Here is a 23743-nt window from a genome sequence, read left to right on the forward strand (position 1 = left end):
CAGACATTGTCGCAAAGCAGCTTTCAAGAGAATTAAAGGCTTTAAATATGAGCTAATTTATCCCCAATGAGCAAGCCTGTGGCGACGGTAGCAAGGAAAAACTCCCTCAGACGACATGAGGAAGAAACCTCGAGACGAACCAGACTCAAAAGGGAACCCATCCTCATCTGGGTGATAACAGACAACGTGGTTATAAATAACTTGCTTCTGTAACTGTGGCCTAGAGAGTCACAAAATATAACTGTATAACCAGGAAAATCAGTATAATTTAAATATGAAGTCTGTTTTGCTGAAGTTATAAACTGTTTTCCTGGGGAGGATGCCCCTGGACACCCCCACCCCAGCTTACGCTCTTTGCACCTTGCTGCACTCGGGGGAGGGGCACTACCCTTTCCAGTTGGGGTATATAGGGTTGGGGTTACATTTAAAGGAAACTTATTATACCCCTTTTCCACAAGTTGATCCAGTTCCCTGAAGTCTTAATGAAATGTCTGTGCCATGTTTTGGTCAAACTAGCACAAGGATAAAGCACCACAGCTCCCTTCTCACCCTGTTTAAACAGCCCTGTTCAAAACGGCTAATTTGAGGAACAGCCTGTTCCTTTAAATGACAATAAGCCACTGCTCACCCCGCCAACCCCCTTCCGCCAGCCAATCTAGTTGCACTTTCCTTATGAATATTCATTCATAAAGGCAGTTCTTCAGCTATGTGTGGAGATATTCAGGTGAGGGGGCAGGGAAATGCTAAGGAGTTCCCCTTGTGACTTAAGGCCAATTTATGCTGACAACCCAGTCCTCTCAGATAGCGTCGCAGACAGTGTCTGCGTAGCCCCCCCCCACCTTCGCAGACGCTCTGCGCGCACCTCCCAAAAATTGTGACCACCGAAGCCTCGCAGACAGCGTCGCAGACAAGAGGGCTCTGATTGGTCCACTCTACATCCGCTGTACATGCACTTCCGCTTCCCTACTTTCCCGGTTTGTTTTGTTTTCACGACCGGCATTTTTAAAACCACGAGCGAAGATGGAGCAGCACGAAGAGCGGTTGATTGAGGAAGTACGTACATCTATACGACTCCAGTTCTAGTCATTATATAAAAAAAAAAGTTCTAGTCATTATAAGTAACCGGAGGATAAACACTCCACTAACCACACCCACCAACTACTCCTAGCGACTTCGCGCCCCCTTGCGTTGTGCCGGTGAATAACATCGCGCACGCCTATTACTCCCCGCTCAACAATAAATTACAACTGTCTGCGAAAAGCTATCTGCGAAAGCCTTGTCGCAAGAGCATGCAGAGGCCTTTAGAAAGAAGAGCCAAATCTGAACGGTTTGTTGAAGTTCATCTCATCTCATTACCTCTAGCCGCTTTATCCTGTTCTACAGGGTCGCAGGCAAGCTGGAGCCTATCCCAGCTGACTACGGGCGAAAGGCGGGGTACACCCTGGACAAGTCGCCAGGTCATCACAGGGCTGACACATATGGCCCTTTTCCACTACCCTTTTTCAGCTCACTTCAGCCCGACACGGCTCGCGTTTCGACTACCAAAAACCAGCACGACTCAGCTCGCTTCAGCCCTGCTTAGCCCCTAAAACTCGCACCGTTTTGGAGTGGGGCTGAAGCGAGCCAAACCGTGCCGACTGAGGTTGGGGGCGTGAGCAGACACTCCCCTGTGCACTGATTGGTGAGGAGGAGTGTCCTCACATGCCCACACACGCCCCGCGAGCGCGCTGGGATCTGTAAACACCGCAAACCCGGAAGAAGAAGAATTACGAATTACGAGAATTTCTGAAGCCTTATGCGCCTCGCCTCATCTATACGTTCTTGCCAGTATCTGTTGGCGTTGTCGGTGACAACAAGCCACAGCACCAAGACCAGCAACACTAACGACTCCATGTCCTCCATGTTTATTGTTTACTATCCGGGTCGTGAGACTACAGCTTAAAAGCTCACTGAATCAGTGACATACAGAGCATCGTGGACGAGTTCGTGGAGCGCAAGGCTCGTCGTATGCCCTTCAAATAATGCGCGCAGTAGGCTATTGATGTTTTATTATGAGCCATGTACAGTATGTCGCCTAATGTTTTTTTGTTTCTGAGTTACATGTTCGTCTGAAGGACTTGATGTACAAAATAACATAGTTGCACCCCGTAGTGTTGAAATTGGTAAACACAGTGCATTCAGTGAGGTTTGCACCGCCCTCCTTTTATTTCTGACTCTTCCTGTCACCGTTGCAACCTCTGAGCGCTCATTCGTATGCCCTTCAAATAATGTGCGCAGTATAGGCTATTGATGTTTTATTATGAGCCATGTACAGTATCCTAATGTTTTTTGTTTCTGAGTTACATGTTCGTTTGAAGGATTTGATGTACTAAATAACATAGTTGCACCCGGTAGTGTTGAAATTGGTAAACACCGCAGTTGCGGACATTTTGTAGCCTAAAATGATGTTATGATAAGCTTTAATAAAGGGCCCGGTCATTTGCCCCGCCCCCGGCCCGGCTCTGACTTGTTCCGCCACTGTCACTGATGTCACTGTTTGCGCTGCTTAACGACATCACGTGACGTCCACCCACTTTCGCTAACTCCACCCAATGTGTCCACCCACTTCCAGCCAGCACGGTTCAGCGCGGTTGTAGTCGAAATGCAACTCCAACAGCCCCACTCAGCTCGACTCAGCTCGACTCGGCACGGCACGGCTCAGCCGCGTTTGTAGTGGAAAAGCGGCAATAGACACAGACAACCATTCACACTCACATTCACACCTACGGTCAATTTAGAGTCACCAGTTAACCTAACCTGCATGTCTTTGGACTGTGGGGGAAACCGGAGCACCCGGAGGAAACCCACGCGGACACGGGGAGAACATGCAAACTCCGCACAGAAAGGCCCTCGCCGGCCCCGGGGCTCGAACCCGGACCTTCTTGCTGTGAGGTGACAGCGCTAACCACTACACCACCGTGCCACCTTTGTTGAAGCTCATGTTTTCTGAAATGGGCAGAACAAAGGAAACTGACCGGGTGTCTTATCTCAGAGTTTGTGGGTTGATTTGGCTCCAGAGACTCAAATGTATGTGCACAAGCACTGAAAAAGTGAGTTTTCATATGTCGTCTTTTAAGATAGAAAGGAAATGCTTGAGTACCTGGATAATATTGACAACTGCAATAAAAGTAATATCTTTGACATTAAACTATGTGAAATGTATCGGTTTGAATACATGTCTTTATTTCACGTTTTTAAGAGTTTTGTTTTATACAACACTCAATTGAGGGGTTGAGGATATTCACTATGAAGATAGCCAGAGGTCTAGTGGGCATTGAAGGATTTTGAGCCGGTGACAACAAATGATTGGACCAAGTTAATGTTTTCTCAGGTTGTTGTTCATGAATTTTGCTGTAATATTGATCCATACTGCTCTGACGAGCGCGCTCATGCTTTGGCTAATGGCTTTCACATCCATTTGTAATTTTGTCAATTGCTTTCCTAATTCTGCAGAGCTGAAGGGTTTGGGTCCAGACTTTGTGTTTGGATTTGTGCAGGCTGTAGATGGAGAAAGAGATCCTCGCAATCTACTGCTGGCCTTCCAGATAGCAAGAAACATCATCCACAGAGGTTATGACCTCAGTGAGTACAGATTTGGAACGACACACTTGGCCATGCATAGTCTAATAGTCTCTGATTGTAATACAAATGTTTAGTCTGGAATCTTGGTCAGATAAGGTGAAGGAATGCCCCATCAAGGCTTTGTCTTTTGCTAGTTAACATCAGTAGCTAAGCAGATGTCTCTGACTCATTCTTTTTTCCTTAGGTCAGTTTACAGAGGAGCTCTTTGAAGTCACATCCTGCTACTTTCCAATAGACTTCACGCCTGTATGTACAATTCCAGCTTCTTCTTCAAGCACAACAAATAATAATCTTGTAGGAATTTTTTATGGCCTTGGGCGGTCTGTTAATCTGCAGACACTAATGTCTCTGTTTCCAAAAAACGTTGAGACTCTGTGTAAAATGTAAATAGAACAATGCAATAATTGCAAATCATGGAAACCCTATATTTCTTTGATAGTACAAAGAGAGCATGCCTAATGTTGAAACTGAGAAACTTTTGGTTTTTTAATTTGATTCCAGCAACATTTTTTTTTTTTAAGTTGGGACAGGGGCATGTTTACCACTGTGTTGCATCAATTCTACCTTTAACAAAGTTTTGAGAGTAAAAATGTTGTCCCATTCTTGCCTGATATACAATATCAGTTGCTCAACAGTTCAGGGTCTGCTTTGTCATATTTCATGCTTCATAATGCACCAAATGTTTTTAATGGGAGACAGGTTTGGACTGAAGGCAGGCCAGTTTAGCACCCGGACTCTTTTACTACAGAGCTATGCATCACCATCCTTCCTGCTGACAAAGGGAGATGCACAGTAGTGCTAAACACAGCGGACTACCACTCAAACGTAACTAGTCTTCTCAGCAACACAACCACTTACGAAACCCTGAGGCGGGATCCCACCAGCAGTTAGAAAAAGAAAGTTGTGAGCTGCCTACAACAACTAGAAAAGGATCATGCCATCAACCGATCTCTCTCTGTACTACAAATTGTACCCTGGGGAAGCCATTCCGCTCATTTATGGACTCTCCAAGATTCACAAGGAAGGAGCTCCACTCAGGCCCATCAGCAGCAGCATAAACTTGGTCACCTATAACATTGCCTAACACCTCGTGTCTCCTCTTGTTGGAAACATGCAACATCACATCAATAACTCCCAAGATTTTGCCACAAGTTGCAGACCTAAAGCTAGATTCAGATAAAACCATGGTTTCCTATGATGTCACTTTTTTCTTTTCACCTGCATTCCCACCAAAGAAACACTCGAATCGGTTAGGAACGACTTCAAGACAGCACCTTACCGGACAGAACGAACCTCACCACGGACCATATTTGCACCCTGCTTGACCTCTGCCCCTGCCAATTCAACAAATGTTTCTATAGGCAGAAGCATGGATGCGCCATGGGCTCATTGGTATCCTCTATAGTGGCCAATCTATGCATGGAGGAAGTGGAAAACAAAGCCTTAACCACTTTTTCAGAAGTTGCTCCCAGCCACTGGTTCAGGTATGTGGATGACACCTGGGTAAAAATCAAAACCCATGAGGTGGAAGCCTTCACAGAGCACATCAATGCAGTGAATCTCAACATCAATTTCACTCGGGAAGACGTCAGTGGAAACGACCTAGCCTTTTTGAACTGCGGCATGCACATCAAACAAGACAGAAGCCTAAGCATCGAGGTCTACTGGAAACCCCCACACACAGACCAGTACCTACTGTTTGACTCTCACCCCCCACTAGAACAGAAATTGGGGGTCATTAGGACCTCACATCACAGGGCTCAGAACATTCCTACAATGGTAGATGGAAGAGAGAAGGAGCAAAAACACATCAAGGAAGCACTTCAGAAGTGTGGGTAACCCAGCTGGACTTTCATCAAGACCAGGAAAAGAAACATAACAGACAGGGAAGAAAACAGTAACAAACGCAAGAACATAGTCCAGAAATGTCAGGAATGACAATCTGAGAAACTCAGGAGGATCTTCTACAAACACAACATCCTTGTACATTTCAGACCCAGTAACACTCTGAGGCAGAAGTTGGTCCACCCTAAGGACAGAATACCCAGACACAAATAGGACAACGTAATGTACGCAATTCAATACAGTGAGGAATGCACGGACCTGTACGTTGAGAAAATGAGACCACTGCTTCACAAGCGCATGGCTCAGCATAGGAGAGCCAGTTCCTCAGGCCAGGACTCTGCAGTCTGTCTTCATCTCCATAACGAAGGACACTCGTTTCAGGACTGCAGTGTATGCGTTTTAGCCAGAGAAGACTGGTGGTTTGAAGGAGGAGTAAAAGAAGCCATCTTTGTCACCCTGAAACGACCATCACTGAACAGAGGAGGGGGTCTGAGACACCATTTATCAGCCACCTACAATGCAGTCCTTGGCACACTCCCCAGACAACTGAATACACATCCATACCAAAACTCCGCTGTCTTCAATGACTCACATGGGCAGAGAGAGCCAACGACCCACAATTCACCCTAACAACCCTCTAGGCTGTTAACACCCAGCCTCCAGTGACCCTAACACCCTATAGGATAACTGAGGCTACATCCACACGACAACGGCAACGAGATGTTATTTAAAAAAATATCGCGTCCAAATGGGCAACGATCAGTAAAATATCAGGTCCATATGGCAACGCAACGCTTGCTGAAAACGATGCAATACACATGCCACACCTCTAGGGGCGCTGTAAGACGGTCCCTTCAGAGATACCAGAACAATAGAAGAAGTAAGGACGCATGCGCATGAACTATTATGCGCAAGACTTCATATTAGCCACAAAGTCAGAAAAATCTGTTCGTAAAATTACATTATAATGACCAAATACAATGAAAAGTATTTTTCCTGTCTCACCTGTGAAAGGTAATCCCATGTGATCTCGTTTGGACGGTAAACCTGTTGGTACAGTTCAACACAGCACATGAATGAGGCATCTTTATTCTCCGCTTTGACCTATCTAATATGGCGGCGAGGATGACATGATTCTACGCGGAAGGCGGCGTCTTTAATGGTCCGGAATAAATTGAATGCTACACGTTGATGGATTAATTTGTTGTTCTGCGCCCTTTTTGAGGAATGTATTGTAGGACTTAAACCAACATCTGAAGAGGTGAGATCGCTCCTTTTTTTCCCCTATTTTTGCTGGCGGGATTGACTCTGCCCTAAGGGCTATTTTCTCTCTCTCTCTCACTCACTTTGCACCATTACACAATAAATATTCACAGTGAAAATATTTTGTAAGCGCGTTTCATGAACCAAGTTATAGGATTTGTTGACAACTCGCATCGAGTTCGTTACACTTCTACCCGGCGTGAAGCACTGACAGTCATGTGGTTGTGACGTCATCGTAAACAAATCCGTTCTACTCATCCAGACGACTTCGCAACGGCAACGTTGCCAAATCTTTCCACTCTGGAACCCGTTCTCAAAAGATTGCGTTTTGGGGCACCCAAAACGCCGGTGCCGTGTGGACGCCAGGCCGAAACGATAAACAATTGTATCGGATTCACCTGAATCCGTTGCCGTGTGGACAGGGCCTGAGAGGGTCAACGACCCATGTGACCTCAACGACTCTCCTTCGGGTTGCTTTTGGTCCACTAGAGGATAAATACCTGGAACTCCCCACTAGTCAGACAGAACTGAAGAAGACTTTCGGATGAGCGGTGAAACGTCTTTAAGGATTTCAAGCAAGTCCAGTTGCCTTCTTTAGCACCTATGGTTCACGATGACCTGGATGACTAAGAACCTTCACAGGCAGTTTTAATATGTGCAGAAAGTGGTTTGGCATTGTCTTGCTGAAATAAGCAAGGTCTTCTGTGAAAAATATTTTGTCTGGATGGTCCCTCTCCTCTTTAGCCTAGAGGATGTGGTGTCTGATTCCCCTCAGTCCATTCTCAAAAAGCTCAGGCCCAGAGAAGGTGGCAGTCTCATCATCTCTAGCCGCTTTATCCTGTTCTACAGGGTCGCAGGCAAGCTGGAGCCTATCCCAGCTGACTACGGGCGAAAGGCGGGGTACACCCTGGACAAGTCGCCAGGTCATCACAGGGCGAAGGTGGCAGTGTTTCTGGATATTGTTTTATATATCGTTTTAACTTGCATTTGTGGATGCAGTGATAACCACTGTCTGTGCAAACAGGTTTTCAGCGGCATTCCTGAGCCCATACAGTGATTTCCACTACAGAATCATGTGTTAATGCAGACTTGCCCGAAGTTCATGGGTATCCAATGTTGGTTTTCGACCTTGTCCCTTGCGTGTAAAGGTTTCTCCAGATTCTCTGAATCTTTTAATGATCTTATGTACCATAGATGATATGATTCGCAAATTATTTGCAATTTTACACTGAGGAACATTTTTCTTAAATTGTTGCACTGTATGCCCACGCAGTTTTTCACAGAGCAGTGAACCCCTTCCCATCTTTACTTCTGAGAGACTCCACCTCTCTGGGATTTTTTTTTTTTTTTAATTGTCTAATCATGTCACTGACCTGCTGCCAGTTAACCTAATTAGTTTTGAAATGTTCCACCAGGGTATTTTTTTCTTTCTTCTTAGGTGGGGTTTACATTAGACCGTATCAGCGGATCATCAGATTAACGTTTTTAAAACGATTAGCGTGCACACAGCAACACCAATACACGATTTGCGTGCACACAGCAACACCAATACACGGATACGCTCGGCTCCGCAGGCATCCTGCGCTCCAAATCACTCCGCCCTGAACAGCGAGTGCCCTCTGGAGGGTGCGCACTCCGGCCCTGCGCAGCTCACAGAGCACACGAGTGAAGTGCACAAGCAGTGATTCGGGACTGAGCCGCTGTGTGTGTGATCTCAGTGCATATCGGGCATGCGCGTCACTTACCACTTGCAAGTGGAAGGATGGCAAGCCTAAAGACAATCATAACTACACAATGGGCAGTATTCGCATCAGTATTTGCAGTATTTTCATACTTTTATACTCTTTAATGAAAGGTGATACAAGGCGGAAGTCCGCGCCGTTTTTCAGCAGTCGTGTCACATGACCAACACCAGCGAATCAGGAAGGTGGATGTCACAGTGACGTTGTCCAATGACGACGCCAGCTAGAGCTCAGCACAGCGTATCCGCGTATACGCGTATTCTCAATGTTTACACAGCACCGGACCAGACACGATCTGGATTGAATACGTGGACCCTGGCGGATTCCCGTTTCCCGGCGTTTCCAGGCGTTTTAATGTAAACGGACAGTGCATCCGCTAAGAAAACGAGACAGATACGGTCTAATGTAAACTTGGCCTTAAAGCATTATACAACTATACCAGTCTTTTGTTGCCCCAGTATAAACTTTTTTTGAAATGTATTGCTGCCATCAAATTCAAAATGAGCATATGCATTTCAAAAAAAAAAATTCTCAGCTTCAACATTTGATACCTTGTCTTTGTACTATTTTCAGTGCAGCTAGGGTTTCCATGACTTGCAAATCTGTTTTTTATTTACATTTTGCACAGCGTTCCACCATTTTGGAATCGGGGTTGTATAAAGTGTAATGTCATCTTATTGAAATGAATATTTTTGAGGAATGTGAATTGCAAAATGGAGATGCAGTTCAACCAGTTCTACACAGATGATAGCTTGGATGAATTGTAAGGGCTGTGATGTAAATGACTCTGGAAATAACATCTGTATGTATCTCCTTCAAGAGTCCCTGCAAATACGTAAACTATTACTGAATAATCATGATTTGTATGCTAGTTAATTACTAGTCATTTTCTCCTGCTCTGTTTTGTTTAGCCACCCAATGACCCTCATGGCATCACGCAGGAGGACCTCATCCTGGCTCTACGGGCCGTTCTAACGGGGACGCCACAATTTGCAGAGGTTTGTCAGAGAACACTCATAAATCATGGCACAAATTCTCAAATTGTACTCAGCGCAGGAGTAGACAAATGATGATATTCATTAGCTCGCACACCCGCAAAGCAAAAGTTACAGCGTAGTGCTCAGGCCCATTTTTTTTAATTCCCCAGAAACCAAATCAACGAGGCTAATGAGTGCTAGCTAAAGTAACGTAATGGCGGTGCTGCTGGGGACGGCCCCATGGGGATATCCTAAATATCACAGGTATCCGGTTATTTAGCACAAGTTCGAAATTCTCTTAGCACAACTCTGGATTATGATCACAATAATCGAAAAAACAAATACTGTTCTTGATATAGGAAGGGGTTTGTTTACGGATTGCTTACGGACTGGAAGCCGGAATTTCTGCTGTTGTGCATGTTAAGGATCAGTTGTTGATCCCTGAAACGTGGACTGAAAATCCGATTTTTTGGATATTTGTAGTTAAACTAGGACTGCTCGATATTGGAAAAAATCAATATCACGATTTTTTTCAGTAAATATCAATATCGCGATTTTTAAAACGATATTTATACACCTTTTTTTAAAGCCCTGATCATCAACACCTGAGGCACCGGGCCACATTTTTATAGTACAGGCCTCATAGGCTACCTGTCAACCCTTCCCGTTGTACCCTGAAACGCCTTTTACTTAAACTATTTACTGTGCAAGCGCGTACTTTGCATAGGTCCTATCGCCTGCACAAGGCTCACGTTCTCCTCACTCAACATTTCTGATCACAGAGGATGGAGCCAGCGCTGGTATTACCAGTGATTACTGCGTAACGTCCACACTGGCTCGTAGCCAGCCAAGGATAAAATCTCTCTCTCACACACACACACACACTACAACGTAAGCTTGTGTGTTGTTAAGACACCAACATTAAACACGCACAATATAGAGACAAGTCCTTAAGAATTAACATACATGAAAATAGGCTTCTCTTCCTTCATCTTCCAAATGTGGACTCTGCTATCTTTTTGGCATGTCAGCATTGAAATACCATTTGCAGAGATATTTCACTCGCCATTAAGAAAAGTAAAAGCAACACATGATTAGGGCTACATGATTAGCAGGGGGACACCGTTTTAAGCGCATGGAATTTTAAAAACAATGTAATTACATCTGAGTCCGTCTACATCGCGCAATAAACCCGTCCTTAGCAGAACCTACTTCAAAGCATGATGTGAGCTGCAGATGCACAAGTCAAAATCAAATGAACCCAAGTAAACATGCCGCGGCGGGCAACATTAATAACCAAATTGCCTTACCTTAAAACGCTGCCTTGACCACAGGACGACTCGCAATTATTCCACTTAAATCCACACGGTTTAACACATCTAACACAGCTAGCAAGCTGGATATGTGCTAATATTGTTGTGCTTGTTTTCTTCCGTAGATGCCATTTTTACATTACCCAGTCCCACATCCAAAAATATGACGTAAATATATGTTAATTGTATTATTATAACTATTAGCAAGCAAATCAAACAACATATTAAGAAATCAATATATCAAATCACCCGACACGTATGAAAACAGAAGAACTGATTTTTTACTGTTGCGGAGATATCGCAGGAGTAGAATGGATGACGTATGCAAGGCTACGGTGTGCCTTAGGGGACAGAAGGGTTCGTTTTACCTTACTGTCACGTCAATGTTATTGTTGTTTTATTGCCATTGTAGAAATATTGTGCACGTCCCTTTCGACAAATGACAAAAAATCGTTTCATATCGATATTATGAATTTTGATATCGTTTGACACCAATATCGATATCGTGATAAAAATACGATATATTGCACAGCTCTAAGTTAAACCATAACAAACCTTTGAATTGTGGGCACCTTCATAGATAACTTCAGTCACTTCTGATCATATCACAAACTCAACTGACTGTCAATAATTACGCGTTTGCTGAATTAATTAACTGGGGGATTATGTCTCTTGACCTGCTTGACAACGTGTTTTGCCGATGAAGAGCAGAATCTATTCCTAAAAACTTACTCAAATTATTAAAAGTCCATTTGATATCACATATATTACGGTTTTCATATGTATTTGACTAATAAAGCTACGAAGTCTTTCACTGAAAAAAGACCAATTTCAATGAGAAAACTGAGTCATGTCTCCTTAGTAACCAAGTTGTGATATGTAAACAAAGGAAATAAACTTCCACGAAAGTATCCTAGAACGAATTGCAATTAAATAAAATTGCAATGTAAACGTTCAGGAATGACAAAACAACCGAAATGTGAATAGCTTAATAAAATAATTGAAATAGCTGTACATAGTTTTCCTTTCTTTAAAACTTTTTTCTTTTGTAAAAAATTAAAAGAACAAAGAGCATTCTTTCAACTCTTGTAAGTTTTGCTTGACTTTTCATTCTTTATCAAATTAGCAAATTGTAACTAATATAGTGGTGCCTGAAAGTTTGTGAACCTTTAGAATTTTCTATATTTCTGCATAAATATGACCTAAAACAACATCAAATTTTCACACAAGTCCTAAAAGTAGATAAAGAGAACCCAGTTAAACCAATGAGACAAAAATATTATACTTGGTCATTTATTTATTGAGGAAAATGATCCAATATTACATATCTGTGAGTGGCAAAAGTATGTGAACCTCTAGGATTAGCAGTTAATTTGAAGGTGAAATTAGAGTCAGGTGTTTTCAGTCAATGGGATGACAATCAGGTGTGAGTGGGCACCCTGTTTTATTTAAAGAACAGGGATCTATCAAAGTCTGATCTTCACAACACATGTTTGTGGAAGTGTATCATGGCACAAACAAAGGAGATTTCTGAGGACCTCAGAAAAAGCATTGTTGATGCTCATCAGGCTGAAAAAGATTGCAAAACCATCTCTAAAGAGTTTGGACTCCACCAATCTACAGTCAGACAGATTGTGTACAAATGGAGGAAATTCAAGACCATTGTTACCCTCCCCAGGAGTGGACGACCAACAAAGATCACTCCAAGAGCAAGGCGTATAATAGTTGGCGAGGTCACGAAGGACCCCAGGGTAACTTCTAAGCAACTGAAGGCCTCTCTCACATTGGCTAATGTTAATGTTCATGAGTCCACCATCAGGAAAACACTGAACAACAATGGTGTGCATGGCAGGGTTGCAAAGAGAAAGCCACTGCTCTCCAAAAATAACATTGCTGCTCATCTGCATTTTGCTAAAGATCACGCGGACAAGCCAGAAGGCTATTGGAAAAATGTTTTGTGGACAGATGAGACCAAAATAGAACTTTTTGGTTAAAATGAGAAGCGTTATGCTTGGAGAAAGGAGAACACTGCATTCCAGCATAAGAACCTTATCCCATCTGTGAAACATGGTGGTGGTAGTATCATGGTTTGGGCCTGTTTTGCTGCATCTGGGCCAGGACGACTTGCCATCATTGATGGAACAATGAATTCTGAATTATACCAGCGAATTCTAAAGGAAAATGTCAGGACATCCGTCCATGAACTGAATCTCAAGAGAAGGTGGGTCATGCAGCAAGACAACGACCCTAAGCACACAAGTCGTTCTACTAAAGAATGGTTAAAGAAGAATAAAGTTAATGTTTTGGAATGGCCAAGTCAAAGTCCTGACCTTAATCCAATCGAAATGTTGTGGAAGGACCTGAAGCGAGCAGTTCATGTGAGGAAACCCACCAACATCCCAGAGTCGAAGCTGTTCTGTACGGAGGAATGGGCTAAAATTCCTCCAAGCCAGTGTGCAGGACTGATCAACAGTTACCGCAAACGTTTAGTTGCAGTTATTGCTGCACAAGGGGGTCACACCAGATACTGAAAGCAAAGGTTCACATACTTTTGCCACTCACAGATATGTAATATTGGATCATTTTCCTCAATAAATAAATGACCAAGTCTAATATTTTTGTCTCATTTGTTTAACTGGGTTCTCTTTATCTACTTTTAGGACTTGTGTGAAAATCTGATGATGTTTTAGGTCATATTTATGCAGAAATATAGAAAATTCTAAAGGGTTCACAAACTTTCAAGCACCACTATAAATATGACATAATTTTAAGCGTAACACTTTCATAAAGACAAAACAAACCTGGAAGTTGGCTGTAGCGGTGTACTGTGTCAGGGTACATACTGTGTTTAAATAATTTGGAGGGATGGTTGCTGACTAACATACGGGCTCCATCAAACATGGCGGTTTCAAGGTGGCGGAGTGGGGAAACCAATCGCTCATTTTCGGTTGGAATCTTGGCAACTTTCATAAAAAGATCCATCAAACATCTTTAAACTTGATCAGTAAGTATTAATAATAAAGATTAAGTGTTCTTGGATCTTGTGCTAAATAACCGTAAACCATATCACCCATGCGATTGCTGTGGATGTTCTTACTTGGATAACCTAAAGACTGCACTTACTCAGAACTTTACACTCAAATCTCAATCAGTGAACAATTGGTAACTTCACACTTAAAGTTAAAACACTAATAATGTTCGTACTCCAGTACCTTTTAACAGACTGGGCACTGCTTGACTCTGTATACAGTGCCAGTCAAAAGTTTGGACACGCCTACTAATTCAATGGTTTTTCTTTTATTTTTATTCATGAAGACACTTCATGTCTTAAAGGAGAACTGGAGTCATTTTTAAACTTGCTTTATTTCTTAATTAGCGTGTTTATTCAATGACGTTTTTGGTTTTAGTAACCTTATATCGTGACTCTTATTGGCAACTAACTGCAATTATATTTTCTACGGCCATGTTGAATTTAGTTCGTTTAGACAACGGCAGGTGTCGTTTATCCGCGTGATCTTCACGAGACTTTGAAACGTGAACTGTCAGCCAGGTGTCACTGCTGCCATTTTGAAAACGGTTTTCCAAACGAAGTATTGCACAAAAACGAGTTTCAATGACGATTACTGCCTACTTTTTTCAAACTTTCCTGATTGCTATCAAAACAAACAACTTCCGGCTTGATTACGTCAGCATTCGAAAGAGGGCGCGCGTCTTTTGACGACGTTGGCAGATGTCGGTCACTTTTTGATTTCCGCTGTACGTTTTACTTCTGTCCTACGATGTCTCGCACAGGTCTCAACGAATCTCATTTACAGCCATTGCTTTGACATATGGACTGATATATTACAGAGCATATTTCAAACACTCAGAACTTGCTATAGCAGTGACAAAATAGCGATCAAAAATGCATTATGATATTTAATAAAATGAGAGAAATAGAATTTTGATAAAATTTGCCTTCAGTTCCCCTTTAAAGTAATGATGGATGTCATTACTCTACTTAGTTGAGCGGTTCTTGACACATGGATTACTATATTTGTGGAATAGAGCTATTTACTGTATTTTAAAAAAAATTATTATTTACTGCTTAATCTTGAACATGTTAAAGGAACAGTCCACCGTACTTCCATAATGAAATATGCTCTTATCTGAATTGAGACGAGCTGCTCCGTACCTCCCCGAGCTTTGCGCGACCTCCCAGTCAGTCAGACGCGCTGTCACTCCTGTTAGCAATGTAGCTAGGCTCAGCATGGCCAATGGTATTTTTTGGGGCTGTAGTTAGATGCGACCAAACTCTTCCGCGTTTTTCCTGTTTACATAGGTTTATATGACCAGTGATATGAAACAAGTTCAGTTACACAAATTGAAACGTAGCGATTTTCTATGCTATGGAAAGTCCGCACTATAATGACAGGCGTACTAACACCTTCTGCGCGCTTCGGCAGCGCATTGATACGGAGCTCAGATATCAATGCGCTGCCAAAGCGCGCAGAAGGTGTTAGTACGCCTGTCATTATAGTGCGGACTTTCCATAGCATAGAAAATCGCTACGTTTCAATTTGTGTAACTGAACTTGTTTCATATCACTGCTCATATAAACCTATGTAAACAGGAAAAACGCGGAAGAGTTTGGTCGCATCTAACTATAGCCCCCAAAAATACCGTTGGCCATACTGAGCCTAGCTACATTGCTAACAGGAGTGACAGCGCGTCTGACTGCGTCTGACTGACTGGGAGGTCGCGCAAAGCTCGGAGAGGTACGGAGCAGCTCGTCTCAATTCAGATAAGAGCATATTTCATTATGGAAATACGGTGGACTGTTCCTTTAAGGCAGCAAGAAATTGCACTAATTAACTTTTGACGAGGCACACCCGTTAGTTGAAGAGCGTTCCAGGTGACTACCTCATGAAGCTGGTTAAGATAATGCCAGTCGTGCGTAAAGCATCAAGGTAAACGCTGGCTACTTTGAAGAATCTAAAATATGAAACTTTTTTTAAACCACATAATTCTGTATGCTATTTTGTAGTTTTGATGTCAATATTGTTCTACAATGTAGAAAGTAGTAAAAATACAGAAAAACCTATGAGTCGGGGAGTATAAATTTTTTTCACAGGTATTGTAATTATAAAAGAGGAATTATTTTATAATCGGTATCACCCAGATGAGAACAAGTTGGCTCGCAAGGTTTGTTCCTCTTACCATCTCAGTTTTTGTCCCCCACAGTCTGTTTGTTGGCTTATTACACAACCACAAAACCACGATGATGGTTCTTAATCAAAACTGAAACTGCTAGCAAATTAAGTGAACGCAGATGGATGCCATCTTGTCTATAAAATATGTTCCATTCAACTTGTGTGATTTCGAACTTCCACCCAGTGCATGCATCAGGTGTAAACAGTCCAAATTTGCCATGTGCAGGTCTGCAAAAAGGAAGTTCATCAAACTACTTCTGTTTTTTTTTTTTTTTTTTTAATTGTCTGGATGTCATTCCAGTGAACAGTCTGTTCTCTATTCAAATTATGATAAGAATGCAGTTGTTGATATACGTTTTATTGATTTGCATTCTTCATACCAACAGTTCCTGGTACCATTACTTATCGAGAAGCTTGACTCGGACCTGCTACCTTCCAAGGTGGACTCCCTGCAGACGCTGGTAAAACATCACTCGGACCCGATTCGAGCATGAGTGGTAGGACCGAGCTGGATTTCCTTGCAAGCACTATGATGGTAACTAATAACTCGTTCCCTTTTGCTCCAGGCTGCTTGTGCACCTGTATATGGATACAGAGAGCTGGCTGAGTTCCTCCCAGGCCTCTGGTCGTCCATACGCAGAGAGGTGATGTTTTAGTCCTGCTTGTTTTGTATTGTTACCAAATTATTTAAATAGTTTTGCATGGATATGTTTGCTCGGTGCTCTAATTTCCTGTTAGAATTCAAATGAGTATCTGACTTGCATTTCAACCTTTAAAGCTAGACCGCCTATCAGATTTTTCAAGTGTAGGTCATAAAAAGAATTTTCCCCGACACCCAGTTATTTTTGTTTAGTGGACCGAAAGCGACTGAATTCGAATCGGACTTCCAATTTTATTAGGCTTTTTTTTTAAATGGAACAATTTAATGAATTTAGGGCCATGTGGCCCTATGATGCTTGGCATCCAGATGAGGACTGACAGCAGAGAGCCACAATCCAGGGATGAACATTGGCTACTGAACATTTTATTGAGTATCTTACAGTTGAAGAGGGCATATTTATTATAAGATTTAGAAGAAGCCAGAATATTTTAATCTGTGACTGTGATAGCTTTGGCTTTTAGGGCTTCTTTTCTTTGCAGTAACTTTCCAAGCAGAGATGTTTGGCGGGGGAGGTACAGGGGCCAGGGTCTTTGACAAATGGACTATTGACAGTGACACGGGGGGGGATTACAGGTGAATTACACCTACCTCATCAATATTCATTTGAAAGGGCAACTGGCTTTGGAGAAAACAAAGGTAGCCTGAAGTTTCTACAATAGGGGTGTTCACACAGCAACTTTTACTCCGGTGTAGCACCGGGGCTGCCCCAGTAGAGCGTTCACACGGTACAAAGTTATAGCGGTGTAGCCCCTGGAAGCTGCTTAAACCGGTGCAAATCTAACCCTGCTCGGGAGGTGGTTTAAGAAATTTACTCCGGAGTAAATGCTAGTTTGCGGGGCAGCACCGATATAAAATGGGACGTCTGAACGCTACAGGGGTAGACTCGCTACGCGTGAGGAGAGTTGATTACATACGGGCATTGCATAATTTGCATCCTGGTATTTTGCGCTTCCAAAATGGCCAAAATCAACAACAACAGAACTGCGTGTCTTCCAGTGTTGCCAGATTGGGTGGTTTTAAGTGCATTTTGGCGGATTTGAACATATTTTGGGCTGGAAAACGTCAGCAGTATCTGGCAACACTGGTGTCTTCATCCACGTTGTTTTCCCGGCACTTGGTGATGCCATGACAACCGGGAAAAGGAAGTACATTTTCACACATGCGAAAATATTTCATTTCTGCATAATTACTATCGTATAGCACGGTCGCAAAAACTGCCGTGTGAATGCAAGTGGGGCTGCACCGGTGCTAACACGCTTCTCTCTAGTAAGCAGGTTTGTGACGTGTGAACGCTCCACAAAATTTACACCGGAGTAAGATATATCGCAACAAAATACATCGGTGCAGCATCGATGCAAATATGTGTCATGTAAACACCTCTAATTAGTATTGAAACTACAGAACATTTCTGAATGCTGTTCTTATTTTTATGTAGCCAACACCTATGTTTACAAGGTTCAAACTTCAAAAGTCGTGTGCAGATATATATTTTTTTTTACAAGGTTTGAAGACTCTGAAAATAGTTTTTTGTAAGGTTGTGTTTGCACTTAATAAAAACAAATTTCATTACATTCACTTTACTCTCATTATTATCTCATCTCATTATCTGTAGCCGCTTTATCCTGTTCTACAGGGTCGCAGGCAAGCTGGAACCTCCATATTATTATTATTATTATTATTGCTGAGGGTGTCCAGAATATAACCGTGTGTGTCACTTTTGCATGGATGTTTTTAGTTTGATGAACTACTTAAGGTTTATCAGACTGCCACAGAGTGTCTGACAGGCCCAGGACCTCAGAGTGTTAAACCTGCGTATGCGCAGACAGACTTCCTCTGTCTGCTTGACTGCGCGAAGCGAGCGATTTCATTCACGTTATCTGCTTTAATCCCCTCAAATTAAATAACTTCCCAGCCACAGAATGGCCTGATATTTTTGTGAGATATTACAGAAATAAACACGTATCACAATGAGCACATTTCAGACGGAACTAAATTTCACGGATTTTATGAAATCGAAATGCAGGCTCGCTTTAAGGAACCGCCTGTGATTTTGAGGTCAGTAAATTGACTGCAGGATTATTATTATTATTATTATTATTATTATTATTAAGGCATGTATGAAATGCAACGGTGCATTCTGTTATAGGAAAATAAAGAGTGTCTGGGTGGTCTGTCTACCCTGCTATAACAGTCCTTATCTGTTTGGCGTTTTTGGAAGGTACCTTGGAGGTTCAGAGGTAAAGCACGGTCCCTTTAAGTTTTCAGGATGGAGAGCTTTGCGGCGTTCTATTGTTGTTGCTTTTTTTTTTTATCTTAAAACACGAGGGAACAACTGTTTAAAACTGTATAACATGCATGATAACAGGAACGGAGATATTTCACAGACTTTCCACATCATTAAACATAACTATGGCTGGATTTTAAAAAGTATGATGTCTTTTTTTTTTTTTTCTTCTTCTTCTTTAATCAGTAAAAGTGTTGGCAGATTGCTGTGTTGCAAGAGCATTTTAAAAAAAACAAAACAAATGACAACATGCTGATATTGGGACAAGATCAGCTTTGAGGTGGAAAAAGGAACTCTGCGTTGCGTTACACCTTGATTATTTTCATTTAACAGCATGCCCAGAAGGGTTTTAATATTTACAGAAGAATGTTTCTTAGGAAACTGATTTCAGAGAATGAAATCACTTCCAGTGTATCGACTTGAATCCTGTTTTTTTTTTTTCAGAATTTACTTTTTAAAACCAATGAATCATGAATAAAATTATAAGGAAGCCAAGCCTTTGTCGCACGTACACTCAAGCACAGACTTGAACACAGTGAAATTAGTAATCTGCATTTAACCCACACATGTATACCCAGAGCAGTAGGCAGCTATGCTACAGCGCCCGGGGACCAGTTGTGGGTTCAGTGCCCTTACTCACCGCATGTCTTTGGACTGTGGGGGAAACCCACACAAACACTTAGAGAACATTACACCACCGTGCCGCCCAAACTGATTCACTCACATCCTCTATATATCATTCCATAATATTTGGTGCCTTAGTCCTGCTTCTGAAGCTAAGCTTTCGGACTCGTGTTTGGTTCACAGGTTTTCCAGACAGCAAGTGAGCGAGTTGAGTCAGCAGGTCTGTCTGCTCTTAGTGCCATCACATCCTGCCTGTCTCGCACTGTCCTTACGTCAGACTCGGGAGATTCCTTGCAAACGTTCCTAGAGCTCGTCTTCAAAGGTACCAGTGTATGTCAAGAGAAAATATTTCTGTATCTCCTTCCCAATGAGGTACAAATTAGCTATAATTTTGCCTGGAAACAAGTTTTCTTTCAGTGGTGTTTAGATTTACAATTTATAAATTTAATTACAGTGGTGCTTGAAAGTTTTTGTGAATCCTTTAGAATGTTCTATATTTCTGCATAAATATGACCCAAAACATCAGATTTTCACACAAATCCAAAAAGTAGATAAAGAGAACAGTTAGACAAAAATATTATACTTGGTCATTTATTTATTTATTGAGGAAAATGATCCAATATTACATATCTGTGAGTGGCAAAAGTATGTGAACCTCTAGGATTAGCAGTTAATTTGAAGGTGAAATTCGAATCAGGTGTTTTCAATCAGGTGTGAGTGGGCACCCTGTTTTATTTAAAGAAGAGGGATCTATCAAAGTCTGATCTTCACAACACATGTTTGTGGAAGTGTATCATGGCACGAACAAAGGAGATTTCTGAGGACCTCAGAAAAAGCGTTGTTGATGCTCATCAGGCTGGAAAAGGTTACAAAACCATCTCTAAAGAGTTTGGACTCCACCAATCCACAGTCAGACAGATTGTGTACAAATGGAGGAAATTCAAGACCATTGTTACCCTCCCCAGGAGTGGTCGACCAACCAAGATCACTCCAAGAGCAAGGCGTGTAATAGTCAGCGAGGTCACAAAGGACCCCAGGGTAACTTCTAAGCAACTGAAGGCCTCTCTCACATTAGCCAATGTTAGTGTTCATGAGTCCACCATCAGAAGAACACTGAACAACAATGGTGTGCATGGCAGGGTTGCAAGGAGAAAGCCACTGCTTTCCAAAAAGAACATTGCTGCTCGTCTGCAGTTTGCTAAAGATCACGTGGACAAGCCAGAAGGCTATTGGAAAAATGTTTTGTGGATGGATGAGACCAATATAGAACTTTTTGGTTTAAATGAGAAGCGTTATGTTTGGAGAAAGGCCAACACTGCATTCCAGCATAAGAACCTTACCCCATCTGTGAAACATGGTGGTGGTAGTATCATGGTTTGGGCCTGTTTTGCTGCATCTGGGCCAGGACGGCTTGCCATCATTGATGGAACAATGAATTCTGAATTATACCAGTGAATTCTAAAGGAAAATGTCAGGACATCTGTCCATGAACTGAATCTCAAGAGAAGGTGGGTCATGCAGCAAGACAATGACCCTAAGCACACAAGTCGTTCTACCAAAGAATGGTTAAAGAAGAATAAAATTAATGTTTTGGAATGGCCAAGTCAAAGTCCTGACCTTAATTCAATCAAAATGTTGTGGAAGGACCTGAAGCGAGCAGTTCATGTGAGGAAACCCACCAACATCCCAGAGTTGAAGCTGTTCTGTACGGAGGAATGGGCTAAAATTCCTCCAAGCCGGTGTGCAGGACTGATCAACAGTTACCACAAACGTTTAGTTGCAGTTATTGCTGCACAAGGGGGTCACACCAGATACTGAAAGCAAAGGTTCACATACTTTTGCCACTCACAGATATGTAATATTGGATCATTTTCCTCAATAAATAAATGACCAAGTCTAATATTTTTGTCTCATTTGTTTAACTGGGTTCTCTTTATCTACTTTTAGGACTTGTGTGAAAATCTGATGATGTTTTAGGTCATATTTATGCAGGAATATAGAAAATTCTAAAGGGTTCACAAACTTTCAAGCACCATTGTACATTTATTTAAAAAAATGTATTTTAATCCTTCCCTAATCACTAACCCAGTGTTTTGCTATGCCAACCACAAAGCTTGTAATTACTGCACACTTTAACTCTCTGAATTACACTCTTCATATTCAGTATGGACTTTGGTCGAATCCAGAGAGCCATCGAAATGTTTAAAATGAAATTTGCCGTCTGTTTAGTACGAAGCGTCGCTGCTGATCACTTAGTTTGTAATGCATGGAAGTTTGACAAACCATATGACGAGTTTACCCACTCCATAATTTCTCTCGAACTCTCTCTCTCTGTTTCAGACTGTCAGCACCACCTGTGTGAGCCCGATCTGAAGCTGGTGTGGCCGAGTGCTAAGCTGCTGCAGGCTGCAAGTGGTGCCTCCTACAGGGCAAGCCTCATAGTGACCGCAGTGGTGCTGCCTGCACTGTTCAAGCAGTACAACTCCAGAACTCAGGTCTGTTTCATATCCACTGAAAGATGACCTGCATGAGCACACATACATGAACTAATGCAGGTGTATAGGATTTTTTATTTTTTTTTTAAACCTGGCCCGGGACGGAGTCCACCAGGGTGTGAGGTATTGGTGTGTTTTTTGTGAGCAACCTTACGGGAAAATAGCTGGACCAATCTTCATGAAACATTCAAGTAGAACCTCCAACATTTTGAGGGTCATCTGGTCAAGGTCACCAAAAAGCTCAAAATTGTTTGTTTTTTGGTGCAAATGGTGTCCCAAATCACTCACTACATAGCAGACTATATATATGTAGTCAAGCTGCCATTTTGTAGTGCTGTCCGAATGTATAGTGAGGATTATTACACCCTATATAGTGCAGAGCCTAATCTAGGGCGTGTAATGCGCGATAATACGCGTTTTTTATCTGTCTGTCGCACATCCACTTTTTGGGCGTGAGAGTGATATCACGTATCTATTCATTTTGTCGCACATTTATAAGTAGAGAGCATGTAGTCGCGTTTTACTGAATCTTGTGCAAATCAATTTGTCAGCACCCGCTAGCAAGTAAATACAGTGTTGTTTACACACCAATCGGAAAATATCGGAAAGGACCGAAGTATTCCGAATGATTTATTTAGCAGGTAAAACAGTTTTGTGAACTATTATATCATTGGTCACTGAACCGGAAGACAGTGTATCTCAACCAATCGTGTGAAGTGTTTTAAAAATACCCAAAAGCACATGGCATATCGTTCTGTCTCATCCAAACTAACATTCAGAGCCTCCAGGATTTCGCGATTTGCAACATCAACGCAAATTCAACCAATCCCCGCGAATTCAGGGCGGTGTTGCAATTCTATCCAATCACCGCAACTTTCCCGCAAATTTGACCAATCGTTGGCTTCGTCTTGCGGTGACGTCGACAAACTACCTTCCGCCTTACTTCCGTGTATACGTTGAAGAGAAGCAGCATGTGCGCAGTGTTGCCAGATTGGGCGGTTTTAAGTGCATTTTGGCGGCTTTTGAACATATTTTGGACTGGAAAACGTCAGCAGTATCTGGCAACATTGCATGATGTGCAAGTCAGTGTTTATGTAGGCTTAAATTCTGTTACTGAAAGTGTGTTATGTTTACAGTGAAGGACTGTGTGCACTTTTTTTTTTTACTTAATACAAGAAATTAATGGATGCCAACATTTTTGCCAAAATGGTATTTTATTTTCCATTGTTTAGGCAGCTTCAGCATCATACTGTGAGATTCTGTTCAAATTGTTTTTTTTTTCTTCTATGAAGCCTGAGCCATTTATTTTATTAGTTTATAATTATTGTTTAATTTAGTCTTCAGGAGAGACTGCCTGCACACAGTACTAGTATTAATAGTTTTTTTTTCTTCCATGAAAGCTGAGGCATTTATATTATATTTTAAGGGAACTTCATGTTGTGCTGTGAGGTTCTCTGCACTTTAACTTTTGAACCAACAGGTGCATTTGGATAAGTAAAGCCTATTTTTCTGCATTTTTGTAGTCCTGGTAATCTTACACATTCTACATGATTGCTAGGTTTTTTTTTTGAGTAATTTGTTTAATTTTTTTTGTTGAAAGTTCAATTTAGTATTATGTTAATGATATTCTAAAGTAAAGATTTAATAAAACTGTTCTGTTTATAGATGTACTCTTGAAAATATCTACCAATGTATTACTTATTTTTCTGTCCCCACTAACTGGAAC

The 23743-nt window shown here is 41.9% G+C and overlaps 1 protein-coding gene across 1 annotated transcript in view; it reads left to right on the plus strand.

Annotated features, from left to right (window-relative positions):
- The window catches only part of mms19 (MMS19 homolog, cytosolic iron-sulfur assembly component), a 107721-nt gene that overhangs the window by 38565 nt on the left and 45413 nt on the right, over positions 1 to 23743 (plus strand). The window contains exons 7-13 of the mRNA XM_060939503.1: positions 3493 to 3621; positions 3806 to 3867; positions 9383 to 9469; positions 16340 to 16414; positions 16520 to 16597; positions 19706 to 19844; positions 21863 to 22017. Of these exons, the coding sequence (XP_060795486.1) occupies positions 3493 to 3621; positions 3806 to 3867; positions 9383 to 9469; positions 16340 to 16414; positions 16520 to 16597; positions 19706 to 19844; positions 21863 to 22017 (725 nt within the window). The remainder of the gene's footprint in view (positions 1 to 3492; positions 3622 to 3805; positions 3868 to 9382; positions 9470 to 16339; positions 16415 to 16519; positions 16598 to 19705; positions 19845 to 21862; positions 22018 to 23743) is intronic.

This window comes from Neoarius graeffei, chromosome 14, assembly GCF_027579695.1.
Source record: "Neoarius graeffei isolate fNeoGra1 chromosome 14, fNeoGra1.pri, whole genome shotgun sequence".
Lineage (NCBI taxonomy): Eukaryota > Metazoa > Chordata > Actinopteri > Siluriformes > Ariidae > Neoarius > Neoarius graeffei.